The sequence below is a fragment of the Limanda limanda genome, chromosome 11 (assembly GCF_963576545.1).
Source record: "Limanda limanda chromosome 11, fLimLim1.1, whole genome shotgun sequence".
Lineage (NCBI taxonomy): Eukaryota > Metazoa > Chordata > Actinopteri > Pleuronectiformes > Pleuronectidae > Limanda > Limanda limanda.
Window position 1 is genome coordinate 24096285 of NC_083646.1, and position 16054 is coordinate 24112338.

General features: G+C 40.9%; 1 protein-coding gene across 1 annotated transcript; it reads left to right on the forward strand.

Moving 5' to 3' along the window:
• The first annotated feature begins 8231 nt into the window (after window positions 1-8231).
• has2 (hyaluronan synthase 2) lies at window positions 8232-12785 on the forward strand. Its single transcript, XM_061081937.1, has 3 exons — window positions 8232-8858; window positions 11649-11750; window positions 11856-12785. The coding sequence occupies exons 1-3, from the start codon at window positions 8232-8234 to the stop codon at window positions 12783-12785; spliced, it is 1659 nt and encodes a 552-aa protein (XP_060937920.1).
• Window positions 12786-16054: the final 3269 nt, after the last annotated feature.

Here is a 16054-nt window from a genome sequence, read left to right on the forward strand (position 1 = left end):
CACGTAGGAATATAGTGCGGGTACTGTGGTTAGTTTGATGATTTTAAATGACAAGGATGCTGAACAATTGACGCACTGAAGTGATGCTGGAAGTCGGGGGGCTCAGCAGCTGTCACCGGAGCAGTCACAAGTCGTGCGTAAAGCGCGGATGGCATCTCCCAAAAGGTTTAAAGTTAAAAAGCAACTCTGTATGTGTTAGAAACTTATTTATTATGGTAATATATTAGATAATCGGGAAATAATGTGTATCAACAGTTTTCCCCTGCCGGGCACGGACATCTGCATTTGCTCCTGCTTTGCCCCCTGTGAAAGTGTAAGAAACGTTTTGTCTAGATTATATTTTAATATATTATTATAAACTGAGAATATACTATATGGGTGACGTCCCAAGGCATACGTCACTCGTTGTGCTGTGTGAGCCAATGGGAAGGCTGGAATTGGCCACGTTTTGCGAGCCTCCTGGTTGGAGCGCGTAATTTGATGTGAAATGGGAAACACCGGTATCTGCGCACACGTGAATGCTGAATAGCCCCCATCTATTATAAGTTAGTTGTTGACAATCTCATAATTGAAAGTGTAGAGATAGTGACATGTAAAATATTAAAATGTACTAAAAGATTATTAAAAGTGCAGATGCACAAACATAACTGAAAGCTGATGACAGCTGCACACAGCACCTACAGCATTAACTTCTCGCTGTTGGCATCATAACTTCCTCACACACCAGCTACACACGTCATACACTCATACACAAATGCAAATGAGCATCCGTCACACAGAGTTAACAAACTGTCTTGCTCCATCCGCCCACCCTCACCTCTCAGTTTGCAGATACCATATGTTGCCTCATGTGAAGCCCACTCAGGGAATGCCCATCTGCGAGTTGGATGTCTAGCTTCCCTGGCAGTTTATCTGCGATGTACAGTAGAGCTTTAATCCAACACATCCTCTGGCTTATCTTTTTATTGTGCATTTTAGAACTCTCTGGAAAAAGTAACATCCATCGTCATTGTCCACCTGAATGATGCGTAGAGCATGTACTCCCGAATCAATGGAAGCATATAAATCTTATTTAGTTTGCAGAGCATGTGTAGATTTCAGATGATAGATGCAGACCACATGTTCTTTCCATAATCCCTACATATGTGGACCTGCTGTCTGAGTATACACAAACTAATACAAACATACAGTTCCTAATCTTGAACCTCCAGGGAGTTCCTTTGCTGAGTGGGGCTTAGTGTGGAGTCGAACAGTAGGTCGGGAAGCAAATCCACCTCTGGAGCCTGTTAGTGGAATACGCAGCATTATGAAGTGTATTCTTATGTGCTGTAATATGTTCAGTAAATTCCATGAAGGTTAGGAGATGAAAAAAAAAAGGGTTGAAACCTGAAACCTAACTTTGTTTGGACTCCTTACTCATGACACAGTTTACAGTCATACCGCAGACTTATCAGTGACACAGGATGTTCGTCCACACCGTGCACAGAGCAGTCTGTGACTTAAACAGAGGAAGGCATTCCACGACTGGTCTCTATTAGGGCTCCCGACAGTCTCACGTGCCATTACAGCTCACAGCATGGGTCCATCAGTGTAACAGGGCCTTGGGGCTGCCAGGGTATAACCTACTTTAAGTCAGAAGAGAGCGTACATATGTGCAGCCCCTCCCAAACACACAGCCCCACCACCTACCTCATCTCGGCAGCCAGTTTTTTTCCCCCTGGTTTGCTTGGTGAAGTAGCAGTGGAGCGGCGCTGTAGTCAGCCAGTAAAAGGGAAAACTTGGATTCCCTGTAGCCTACCTCATACTGAGTCAGACAAAGTCTCACAGGGAAGAGTGATGCCAATGCTAATGCATGAGTCCAGGAGTTACAGTAGACTGAAGAACGGACCAGGAGCTGGATGAAGTAAATTTTCAGTAGCTGCAAAGAAGACGACTCCCTGACTTTTAAATCCTTTTTATGAAACTGATGATATTATTTATGATGAGACATCTCCAACCATCCGTCCATTGAGTCTGATTGTGATTCTCCGTTTCAAGTTATCTCTCAGGCCTGATAACACAGAGTGCTATGAATAGAGCACAGAGGAAGCCAGTTATTTTAGAGCACTGGTGATACAGGTCTGCTGTCAGAAAGGGAAAGTGTTGGATCAATGAATGACACAGATTGGATCTGTGAAATGGGAAGGATTTGAATTTAGGGCTAAAACACATTTCACATACGCGTACTGTGTAAATGCTGCATGGGGAGAGAGACGATGTATAGGAGGAAAGCTGCAGAGGCACATTCTGTCAGCTGAGCTGCAGCTGTAATTTGGCTGAGAGTGTTGGAGGCCTCCACAGTGGCGTAACTCCAGTTCCTCAGCTGGCAGCGAACCGAGCCAAGTCCACCACAGTGCGTCGAGTCTCGCTCCTCCCCCCCCACCCCCCCCCCACCCTTAGGTACCTGCCATCCCTCCTCTCTCGCTAACTTGTATCCTTCTAACCCAGATTCTCACGTTTCTCACCGAATACTGTCATCCTCCTTGGCTCTCTCTCTTCCTCTCCCCCGCTTTCTCTCACACCCTCTCTATGCGTCGCTTCCTTCTACTCATTCACAAAAAAAAAGCTAGAAATGAGTCAACAGGAGAAGAAAATGCCAAAATACCAAACAGTGCAGCTTGCCTTCAAACCTGAGGATAGATTTGCCTCACGTTTTATTAAATCATGAGCCGCAGCTTCCTCATCCACCTTCACTTTGAAAACTAAATAAAAGTAAAATGATGCAACATCAGCTGTTGGAGCCATCGATGCAAAATGCTGCCAGGATGTCATATTCTTTTCGCTCTATCATACATCACTCTTATAGCAAACAGAAGACCGCTGGGGGTGCATTGGAAAAAAGAAAAGGGGGAATGTTAAAGTCAGCTCCTTTTTTTTTTTTTATTGTACCTTTGCTACTTGCAGCTCTGTCCACCTGAATCCAATAATGTCAGGAGCAGCGCAGTGGGTGGTGTTGCTGGTCAGTTCTGGTTCTTATAATGACAACACACGCGAAAACAGCAGCACACTGTGACCACGTAGGGGGAGGGGGGTTTATGAGAGGGAACGGAGGAAGAGGAGGAGAAGGAGGAGGAGTCTGACACTTCCCAGTGATGCCTTTGAAGACCTGCATCACCTCTCAGCTCCATCAGATCTCACGCTCATTCAAACTCGAGCAAGTTGTCAAAGAAAAGCACAAGAAATACGATACGATTTTATTTTTCCTGTTGCCATCATTACATTAATGGTTTCTTTTGACCTTCACCCGACAAAGGTTTGAATATTTTTCATAATGAGAAGAACAGATTTGCTTCATGCATCACATGTACTATATGCTAGCAAGCTAAAAGCAGCAGGAAAGGAAGTGGAAAATACGAGAGAGCTGGCCTTGATCCAGCACTTCCAGTCCTGTGCGTCTAGCCTAAGATAGCAGCCAAATCTCTAGTCTTTCCCATGGAGCCGCTCCCTCCTCTCCTCTCCTCCCCTTCCCTTCTCTCTTCTCTTCTCTTCTCTTCCCCTTTCATCATAATGTGAGTAATTCCCTTCTACAAACGTCAGGGACATCTTCACATTAAGACTTTTTTTTTTTTTTTAAATGGAACTTCTCCTTTCACACACACACACACACACACACACACACACACACACACACACACACACACACACACACACACACACACACACACACACACACACACACACACACACACACACACACACACACACACACACACTAATGCCTGTTTAGATTCCAGCTTTCTTAATTTTTGCACGTTTACTTTTGCTTTTGGCAGAATCCCATTAAATTGAGATTTCGTTTGAATTAGCTCAGCTTGCCTGGTTATCTAATAACTTCTTTGTGATTGAAGATGAACTATTTTTTTTTTTTTTTTGACTTTGGTGGATTGGCAATAATAGGCTTAATTATAAACAACAGTCATATTTATTTCCTCATATCTAATCAAGCTGATGACAGTATCATGATTATGAGGTGATTTGATTCCTCATGCATGTACTTTACTCTTATAAACCAGTTTACCAGCCACAGTTGTGAGTTCCCAAGTGAGCTGGAGGAATGTGAAAGTTTGATTTGTGAATATCAGTCATGTGGACATGCAGAGCCCCTGACTTGTGAATGTTACCCTTCCAGTCAGTTACTGCTGAGTCACAATAACATTAAGATGTAGGCGTTATGCTTTATCTCATAAAGCTGTTCTTTTTGGCTCAGCTTCCCACTTAAATATACTGCCTGTGCGGCACAGCGAGAAATCGCACTCACTATACATACACTCACACATGCACACACGTCTTCCTGTGGGTCCAAACGCACATTCTTTACGTCTTTTGCTTAGTGTTCATGTTTGGACATCATGTGCTCACGTGTTGGCACCTGGAGAAGCATTTAACGGCATTGAAATTTACACAGACAAGCAATGTAAAGTTGTAATGTGATGTGCCTCACTCTCCACAGCCCTCTATCGTACACACCCTCCCAATGAGGTGGTCTATTTAAGCTGCAAAGATTACCCATCTCTCCCTTGGTTTATCAGCGCCTCTGCTGCCCTGCGTCAGTGTCGCTGCCTGTCGATTCAGCCCCTCAGGCTCCAACTGGGCGTTAAAGATATTTGCTCATCGCTCCATTATCTTACTATCATATCTAGGTTAATGATGAAGTCGGAATCCAGACGCCAAACTGTGTTCTGCAGCTGCAACAAACATTTGAAGTTGTTTGACTGAACTGAACTTAGAGTAGTCATCAAAGCAAGTGATATACTAGTTTTACACTAAATACATAAAAACTTTGTGAGACTTAAAAACTAAATAGAAGCTATAATTTATGCTATTATTTTCAGCATAGCACCAAACCTGTCAATATTCAGTTACAGTACGCCTGGCTGGAATGTTTCTCATTTACACAGCAATAGGAATAATTCTACTTACATAGTCTGTAGTTTATTATGAACATTATGTGCAGGTCTATACAGAGCTAACAGGGTTATAGCTCGTATAACTCAAATGAATGACTCATAATGGTTTAACTCATAGAGGCTTAGCTCCATATTAATATACCAACAATGGGAAAGAATCATAATCTTTTGGTGAACTCACAGTGAAGTTTGAGGGTTTTGCTTCATGGTGCTTTGGCCATTCTAACCATTTACCCTTATCCCAGTTTCCTACTTAACATCAAGACTGCGACCACCCCAATACATCTATCCATCCGTTTTGTCTGTTAAATCTGAGCAGAAAAGAGATTGTAATGCAATTCACTTCGAAAAGAGACACATTTTCTCCTGAAGATAGTTATGCTAGTGAAGTAAAATCATTCATTTTATTCGTCTCTTTGCTGACCCACCATCTATTCTGTGTCCCTTCAAGACTAAACAAGACTGTAATATTTTCTCTGCAGCAGAGCCAGACAAATTTTGACTCAAGAGACCGTCAATGACGTCAGAGTGAGACCAACCCAAACTCACCATGAGGCTGAACACACGCACACACACACGTAAACATGAGGAGATATTGATGAGGTTTTAATGCTCACATGTGCCAAGATATAAAAACAAACATAAGGCCGGGCTGAAATCATCCACATGTGCTAATGACAACTTCCACTCGCAGGGACACAGGCCATACAGCCACATCTGTAGAGACACATACAAACTTCTTCAGAGTGACATCATCCACATGTGTCAATGACACAGAAGATACTCGACTGATTAGAGCAGTATCTCTCAGGGGCCGGGGCCAATTTGAGGTGATTTTTTTTTGAGGATGCAGTAGATCTGTCTGCAGCCTGAGTTAATTGTTAGTCTGATCTCCACATTAAATCCCACGCCCAAAACGTTGCATGATTCAATATGAAGACCAAAGCATCCAAACCGGTGTTCTTTGCTCTGTACTGAATCACAGAATTCACTCAAATTGACTGTGTCTGACAGAGCTCTCATTGGTCTGGACTAAGAGAAACGCAGAGGGTTAATGTCTGAGGAACATGACCTGAAGGAATTTCACAGTTTGGTTCTGTACTGTTACCGCAAACTTTTTTCTTTCTTGACCAGAGATCATAAATAAACAAACATTCATGAAGCAACAAACACTCTGTGGAGTTTGCATGATCTCCATGTGTGCGTAGTGGTTTGGTCCAAGTTTCCTCCTTACAGTCCAAAAAGGGAGTTGGAAACTCCCAGTCGGGGTGAATTTTGCTCAGTCTCGGTTGCACCTATGATATCACGGCGAACTGTCAGGAGGATAGCACATCATTAAATGAGTTTGTCTTCTGTCTTAGTGCTCGGATTTGGACTAGAAAACTACACATAGGTACACACTGTGTAATTGATGGCACATTTATGGTAAAACATTTATGCTCTGAAAGAGTGACTGGGTTCATTCTAAGCTGCCATGGCTAGACAGTATGACAGAGTTTGTTCTGCAGCACCTTGTATAGTTATAAAACACATGTACCATATGTATAGACACACACACAGACACATGCAACTGAAATAAGTTGTAGGATGGAATGCATTCTCAGCTGTACATAATTAAAAATCTGTATTTTTATACACACACAAACACCACCTCCTCTCTCGCTCTCCTTGTCTGCACTAGCGTAATAACTTTTTGTACAGTACAGTACATTTGTGTGTGTGTGTCAGGGGTCTTGTAAATGAGCAGCTGACGTTAAGAGCCTTGCCACGTGCCAGAGGAGTCCTGCTGGCTGTAGCCTTCTTATCCAATGATCAGATGAACAAGGCATTATGTCCCAGCCAAAGGGTGGGTGTGTATGTGTGTGTGTTTGAGAGTGTGTTAGCTCATCCTGTGTTTTTTCACTTGACTCTCTCTAGATACCTGTCTGACTTCTTTTCTGTTCACTAATACACACTTTCTTTTACATTGTTCCATCTTTGTAAATATGTCCCTCTTTACTCTTCTACTTTACTGTCATTACAATTATTTCATTTTTTGTCTCCATCCATCTGTCCTGTGTGTATAGGTGTGGTGTCACTACTCTTGCCAAATCACAGACACTGCTAGGCTTCATGTTCTCTTCCTTTCACTTTATTGCAAGTCCTGATTTACGTCTCGCTAAAACTTACATCCATTATGCTACAATCTAAAATGTATTGCTCTCTAAAAGTGCACCAAATCAATGAAGTTGCCTCACAAACAAATTCAAAAGTTTAAAAATGTAGCACAAAATCTGTTGATGATGTCCACAAGAGGGAGCCTCACAGACTCTCAGATTAAGAAAAGCATACTTTGACCTTCCTGATCGATGCTATGCAGGAGACATGTTCTCCATAATGTGTAGAGCAGCATCATGTGACACCGTCCCTCTCTTCACAGCACATCTTTATCTTTGTGTAATCACATAAGCCCTCCTTTTTCATGCTTTCTCTGGGAGTCGCAGAGGGGAAGAAACACACGTGCAGCCATAGAAAAACTAAAAGGCTCTTGTCTTCTTCTTCCCACGGAGATATAAACAGATGACATCACAGGGTGGTCCGCACTCCGTTGAGCTGAGCTGGGCCATGCTGAGTGGGTCTCCGTTGGTCTGCCAAACAGATGGCGGCAGCAACATAATGAGGGCTGGAAACAAACTTTTCACATTTGCAGCAGGAGCTCTCGAGCAGCAGGGCCCATGTTCGTAAGAGTGTCGCTCAGAAAGCAAAGGATGTTCTTCATCTGTCCCCAGGAAAAACACACAGAAAGCTCTTTAGAGGGGTTGTATTCTTATATTGCACTTTGCCTTTAAAACACCACAGATTGTTAATAATTGTTCCTCGAAACCATTTATGGTGAGTGTTTGCTGTGGCAGACAGCTTTTTGGTTAATTAGGTCAAGGAATCTTGTAATGTGAGCCCACCCACACTATAGAAGAGCTGGAACACTGTGCTACTCACAACTGTCTGACATTAGACAGGGAGGAGTAGACAGAAGGAGAGGGGGAGGGAGGGAGTTAAAAAAAGAGGAAAACTTCAGGGTGTATCTAGTTTGTTGTAATAAAACAGGGGTTCATGTGCAAGGTCAAGATCTGTGAATAAGCATTTTCCCAATTTTAAATATTATAAAACCATCATATGTTCTAATGCTGTTAATTTCATATATTTAAGTACGATCCTCGAGATCATTCTGACCAATCATTGCAGTCCAACAATCATAAATTGTTTGCACCACAGTCTTTAATTAAAACCTTTTTCTTTTGTCCCTAGATGAAGTGTCAAAGAATTCTCACCTACCTGCGGATATTTGGCACCACCATGTTCGGCGTGTCTCTCCTGGTAGGCATCTCCACAGCCTACATCATGGGCTACCAGTTTTTCACCACAGCCGGCAATCACCTATCCTTTGGCCTGTATGGCGCCATCTTGGTTGTCCACCTCATCATCCAGAGCCTCTTTGCGCTCCTAGAACACAGGAAGATGCGGCGCTCCCTAGAGACGCCGATCAAACTGAACAAGTCCCTGGCGTTGTGCATCGCAGCGTACCAAGAAGACCCCAACTACCTGAGGAAATGCCTGGTGTCGGTGAGGAGGCTGACCTACCCGGGGATCAAAGTGATCATGGTGATTGACGGGAACTCAGACGATGACTTTTACATGATGGAGATTTTCAAAGAGGTGATGGGATGGGACAAATCGTCCACCTATGTGTGGCGAAGTAACTATCATCACAGGGGGCCCGAGGAGACGGATGAGAGCTACGCTGAGAGCCTTCAGCAAATCTCCAGGCTGGTGCTGAACAACAAGTGTGTGTGCATCATGCAGAAGTGGGGAGGGAAGAGAGAAGTCATGTACACAGCCTTCAAAGCACTGGGGAGGAGCATTGACTATGTGCAGGTAAGGCTAATTCAATTAGAAACAGGTTTTAATAGAGGGGTTTTAAATTCAGACGATGGAAGTGATGGAATGGTTAATGACAGGTTGGATGGCTGGCTGCTTAGACAGATGGATAGATGCATGGTTATGAAAAGGGGCAGAACATTTTGAAGAGAGATGCAAGGAAGGTAGGATCCTAAGAACACCATTGCTTTAAATCAGACACCATTATTAGGTAAAATATTCAGAGGTTGATCTGTGTCTTTCTGTGTAGATGTGCTCAGGAGGTAAGACAAGGACAGTTGACATCAGAAGAGAGGGTGTAATGCAGATTGAGGGACAGGGAGCTAATTTGAATTAAATATAGAGGTAAAGGGAGAACAAGGGGATTTCAGAGGAAAGGGGAAGGGGGGCTGTGCCAAGCCAAACATGGAGTCTACAAAGAGTCTTTTGTGTCGGCTTTAGACGGACGGTAACTCGTGCATCATGTTGTGAAGTGTAGCGTGAAAAAAGGGGCAGCAGTAGCTGATGTCTGAGTGTAATAGCAGATCTGTTTCACAGATCCGAGTGTGACATCATATACATTAGTGGTGTTCAGGAGTCGCTGCCAAAGCCGTGTCAGAGGAAAGTTACATTTAGGACCAGTTTGTTTGCTGAGTCTGAAATAAAGTCGCCATTGAAAACAGCCGATCTAACTTTCAGCTGTAGGGAGTTCAATGAACTACCACCATCAGTGAAAATTAGTTAAACCACAGTGATCTTAGTGTTTGTTAATGACACTTAAATGATATCCTTTAAGAACCCAGCTCCCTAGTGTGTTTGGCTAATGAATATGGTCTTATAATGCTCACATTGTGTGGTTTAGCCTAAAATGTAAACAGGCACTCCGAACATAAACAGTGATGCAAGGCTCTGCAAGACAAGCTGATGTGTTTTAATCCTGCAGGAAATGTTTTTAACCCTGCAGGTGGTAGAAGTTAAAGGAAATGTGGGCCGTTGTGGTCATAAACTACGAGCATAGTTATTCTTTATTCAAGAATTTACAGCTTTTTAAGGAATAAACAACACATTGTGCCTGTACAACACAATCTTACTCAATTCCGTACACTTAGGGGATTTGCTACTGTTTCCTTGCGTGTTCTTTTAATATATGACCTGTAGCTCAGAGTGGATAATGTTTATCATTAAGTTCACACTACTTTCAGATTTTAGGACTTTTCTCTTTCTGTGCTGCTGTCGCACAACATGTTAGCATTTAGCAGTATCCTGTAATTATCACTTGTGGCTACATACATCCCTGCTCAGCAAAAAAAAACTTAGTCTAGGTTTAGACTATGTTTTTTTTTCTACAAAGTAAAAGCAGACTGAAGGGTGGAGCCGGCACATGGAGTTGTCTGATTTGACTCAACTTCCTGAAATTACTCATCAGTGCTAAAAAGTGAAATTATTTACACTTTCCGTTGACAATGTATTTTTTTCTGTAAATGAAACAGTACACGCAATCACGTCTATGTACATAACTGCACCGCAAGAGTAAGGTCCTAATGGTGTGATAATTGTCCTTTGGTGAAAAAAATACACATGAATTAACCACAGACTGAAACTTAGTTCTTACATTTACACCTTCGTGATTAATTAGGTTTATATAATGTATGTCCTTGTACTGTGCTAGATCATTTTCTTTGCGACTGAACAAGAACTGAAAGATAGAACTGGTAGAATGATGTTACATGTTAGAACATGTCAAGCATTCTAATTTCAAAATTCCATTGGCTCCAGATTTGTGTTTTTCCATCACTGCTCTGAGTAGTAATGTGTAAAGATTCTCTCATGACTCAAACGAAAAAGCTGCATCCAATTTACAAACCTGGTATTAGAGTGGAAGTAAACTAGAAACCTCTGTCAAACTGCCAAAAACATGATGCTTCATCACATCATATTTGTTCGGCTGTATTCAGCTGGTGCTGTTACAAATATAAAGTTTGAGCACAATTGAAACGCAAAAAGAAAACCCCATCATTGTTTAATATAATTTCACATTGATTTAAGGGAGTTTCCATTACAAAAAGGGGGATTTTGAGAATAAAAAAAACTCTTTGATACAAGGCTAACACCTGCAGCCGGCTACAGCCCGCCAAAACGTTGTGATCAACAGATTACAAAAGCACTAACGGCTGTGCTCCGGATAATCATGCCAGTACATTTACATGTGAAGGGAAATGTTGTGAGCCTTTATTCATCCTAAGAAAATCGAGTCAACGAAAATTAGATAGTATTCAAAAGATAGTGTTTGCAGCACATTAAATTATTTTAACCTAATTATAATGTGAACATATCAACAAATTTACCAACTCTGATGTAAAAGCCTCAATTGTCAAACACACAGATAAGTTAGCTGAGCATTATTAGCTTAGCGATACACCATGTTTGTTGAGCTGTGACAGGCAAATTACTTTTTACAAAGTTTACACTCAACTTTTTGACCAACACCAACCTCTTCTTCTTTGACATGAAGTCAGTTTGTCAACAGGAATTAAAATTAGACCGAGCAGCCTTCATTAGGTTGGGTGAGTCAGACTGTTGACATGGAGGACGGGATGCTACTATCCTACAGTTTTAAATAACATAGACATGTTTTCATACTCTGCATGAAACAATCAGGGGAGACTTTGCTTGAGACAAGATTTAAACCTGGTCTAGCACGTTTGGTGTGCAATACTATCCTCAAGCTGTGTGTCTTTTTACGTGATTGTAACAGAAATCGTTTGACCCTGAAACACAAGTAAATCACTGTTTATTTTTCTGGATTAGGTGTGTGACTCTGACACCATGCTTGACCCAGCATCATCGGTGGAGATGGTGAAGGTGCTTGAAGAAGACCCGATGGTTGGAGGGGTTGGAGGAGACGTACAGGTTAGTTACAAAACATCCTCGCAAATGACACAACTTACAAAATGAGCATTTCCCATCAACATATTAACCCTCCAACCTTTGTCTTGCTTGTCAATCCACACCTAGATCCTGAACAAATATGAGTCATGGATCTCCTTCTTGAGCAGTGTACGGTACTGGATGGCCTTCAACATTGAACGGGCTTGCCAGTCCTACTTCGGCTGTGTGCAGTGCATCAGCGGGCCTTTAGGAATGTACCGAAACGCACTCCTGCATGAGTTCGTCGAGGACTGGTACAACCAGACATTCATGGGATCCCACTGCAGTTTTGGGGATGACCGTCATCTCACAAACAGAGTTCTCAGTCTTGGGTATGCCACCAAATACACAGCACGATCAAAGTGCCTCACAGAAACTCCAGTTACGTACTTGCGATGGCTCAACCAACAGACTCGATGGAGTAAGTCATATTTCAGAGAATGGCTATATAACTCTATGTGGTTCCACAAGCATCATCTATGGATGACTTATGAGGCTGTGATCACAGGCTTCTTCCCATTTTTTCTTATTGCCACTGCGATCCAACTCTTTTATCAAGGAAGGCTGTGGAATATTTTGTTATTTCTGCTCATTGTGCAGGCTGTGGCATTGATCAAGTCAGCATTCGCTAGTTGCCTTAGAGGAAACATTGTCATGGTGTTCATGTCGTTTTATTCTGTACTGTACATGTCAAGCCTGTTGCCAGCCAAAATGTTTGCAATAGCAACAATCAACAAGTCTGGCTGGGGGACCTCTGGGAGGAAAACTGTAGTAGTGAACTTTATTGGTCTGATTCCAATATCAGTTTGGTTCACTATCCTCTTCATTGGGATTATCTACACATTAATCCTGCAGGCTAAAAAGCCTTTTCCTGAATCAGAAAAGATCATTCTGGTTATAGGGGCAGTTGTTTATGCCAGTTACTGGGTCATGCTGTTGACATTGTATACGGTCCTCATAAATAAGTGTGGGAAGAGGAAAAAGGAAACACACTACGATATGGTGCTGGACGTATGACTTCCAGTCATGGTTTACCACTGAACTCTCTTTCTGGGTTGTTTTCTCTGTCACAGTGTTATTGTCATGCAAATGTTCTGCAGATGCAGAGCAGCTCTGGAGGCAAAATTGTTTGAAAGAACCAGAATTTATTGAAACTTGAATGGCACAAAAATAAATGGCTGCTCTTCTTGATCTGGCATTCATGTTCGTAGAACATCCATCTGCTCACTAATTAGTTCACTAGAGTGGCTCTCAGCAGAGCGTCTACCAAGTTTGAACATTCCAAAATATACTGATGATTTTTTTTAATGATCGAGAACCAAACACTATTTTTGTTAATTTTCCAAAAAATCCTAAAATGGTCAATAGTGCAATGTTTAAGCAAAGTGATTGGGGGGAACAATTCTCCTGATACTTTGAACTGGAGTTGCACCAATATTTTGTAGGTTCTTCCTTGGCCCATGCTCCATTCTAATTTGTGGTGCAAATTTGTCCTGACATTTTTTTTGTGTTTCTGCTGACAGGAACAAACTAACAGACACAGGTGAAAATATGTTTGGTTGAATATCAGCTAGCATAGGCTAGTGAGCTAATAAGAAAAACTGCAACAAGAGACCCAGGCTTTGTAACATTAGCTACCTCTTGTCATTTTCACTGGGCTTTAGTCTGACATTACCAACTTAACTCAAGAAATTTAGGTTTTTGCCTTACACATTTTTGACTCATCGAGTCGAATCATTGAACCCAGTGGGTATCAACTTGACCTGTGAGAATATTTTACCTCCAGAGCATCACTGGTATCTCTAAGGATTGTTTTTACACCCTAACCAGAAACCAAAACTGCAAGTATATTTCAAAACATTGAGGATAACATTCCTAACTGTAAAGGCCACGTGTAACATTGTAAACAAAGGAGATTGGCCATTTTACCATTTCATTAAAAAAAATCCACAAAAAGTTAAACTACATGTGTTTAACGATTTATTGTCCTGTTGTTACTTCTGTGACATGTGCATTGGTATATGTTTCCAGTGTTTTTTTGGAAGAGATACAGTATAAATTGGCAAAGACTGAAAATGTGCAGAAAGGTCTTTAAAACGCAGAGCTGCTCTATTTCCTTTTGTTGCACTCATGGCACATGGGTAAGACACAAACTTTGTAGTAGTCATCACATTGTGTGCACATATTTAAAATTCATCTATTTCAACACAATCCTTTAGGTACATAAATAATTGCAACTGCCAAATTTCCATGCCAGCACAGTTTTAGGTTGTGCTTGTGAGTACATTTAGTAAATAGTTAGCTGTTTAAAATGAATTGAAATGCATCACTTCCTCTTGGTTTATGTATCTTGAATGTGAAAAGGTGCAAAGTCAAAATATCCCATTCGTGGTATCAAAAGGCAAAAAATCTATAACGTTTGAAAGTGTGGATATTTCTATGTCTTGTCTTTGAACAATTATCTTTTATCCCCAAATGCCGTGAATGCAGATTTTTTTTCTTGTCAGCGTTTACAAAGTGAAGATTCTCAAACTGATCACTGGTTGTTAGATCTCCACCAGATCAGGTGAACAGGCAAACATGTGACCAGAAGAGAGACAGTGTATTCAAATTGCTGCTGTGACTGTTTTATCTTTAAAGAAATTCATTCTCATTTTTAAAATATGAATGATGATTGTATTTTGGCAAAGCATTCTTTATTGTTCTTTCTACCAAGCTAAATGAACAACACCAAGTAGACATGGTGGACATGTTCCAATTCAAAGATATTGTGATTTATTTAGCCTTCCACATGCTCTTGTCTCTTCCTTTCACATACTCTATTTGCTGTTTCCTTGGATGTTGAATAACTTGCAGGATAAGAAGTAAATGTGAGACAAATTTACCTATTGTGGTAAATGTACTACCTGATAATAGGAATGTTAATAGGGGCACTCGATGGATGGAACCATCTTTTTGGAACGAAACAAGTCCAGTGTTTGCTAAAGAACAGGAGCAGACATGAGTTTAATTCTTCAGCACTTTTATGTCTCTCCTGTCGTCCAGTGTGATGCTTGACGTAATCAAGATGAAATACCTCAGTAGTTCTCTTTGCATTGCATCAAGGTGTCAAGATGCTGTCTAAAGACTGATGCATTCTGAAGGTGTCAAGTAATTTATGATCTGTTTGTGGTATTAAATATAAAGGTGTCCTTTTTTTATATGCGTTTTCCTAATTAAGTCAAAGCTGGATCTCTATGCCTTGTCGGCCCTTCGCTGTAGCCGTTTACCTATTGTTACCTTGTATTTCAATGCATTTTTATATATATAGACATTTTTATTCTATTTTTGCTTAGCTGCCAAAGATTCTTTATTTTCAATTATGTTTTTTATAAGAAATGTGGAAAAATTGAATTGTTGTTTCTTTCAACTGTTCTGACAATGACTTGTGTATCTGACCAAACAATGTGAAATTATGAGCTGGGGGTTTTGTCTGCAATAACAACAGTAAAAATGCAATTTGTAGGGATAAGTTATTGATATCAAGATATATGTTGAACCTGTGTTTTTTTTTCTTTTTTTACTTTGTACTTAGATAAACACCCAGCATATTTATGTAAGAACTTTCTGTGGTATACAGGATTCTGTACTTAGTAAGATGCCCTCTGGTATTCATATAAAAACCCAAAGGCTCCATATGTTTACACTGCAAAAAAAAACAGAAGATACCTGATTTTTAATATATACAGCATGAAAAACCTTTTTCTACAACTGCTAGAATGTTTGCAGTGTTGAAACTATATGTGTATCCGGTGTTAAGGTTTTGATACAATAAACAATAAAGCCAAAGCATACTGAAAACGTTCATCCAAAACTTTTGCACAAAAACTACAAACTATGTATGTTTTAAAGTTGTGAAGTGCCTTACGAAGCAAAAACAAATTAAAATGTATCGAGACATTCTGTTTTCAAGGTTTTAATGAACGAGATCAACAGATGAACCACGAGGTCGTCTTCAAGCCAAACTCGTCATGGGCAGTATCAGTATCGTAAAGCACTTTTGTGTTGTGCCAAATAAACTAAATTGTTTTAATTTGCTGTTGTTGGAGTTTTTTTTATTTCGTTTTTATCTGCTTGATGGATGGCTGGAAGTCATCTTTAACTAATCAAACTAAAAGAAGCCATTGTTAGCTCAGCATTAATGGGCATCCTCTACGGAGGCCAGCTAACACTTGAAACAAAACATATAATCTTACATGTTGTCTGTTTTTTTGCCAGTGTTCTTTGAACAGATGATTACAGACATT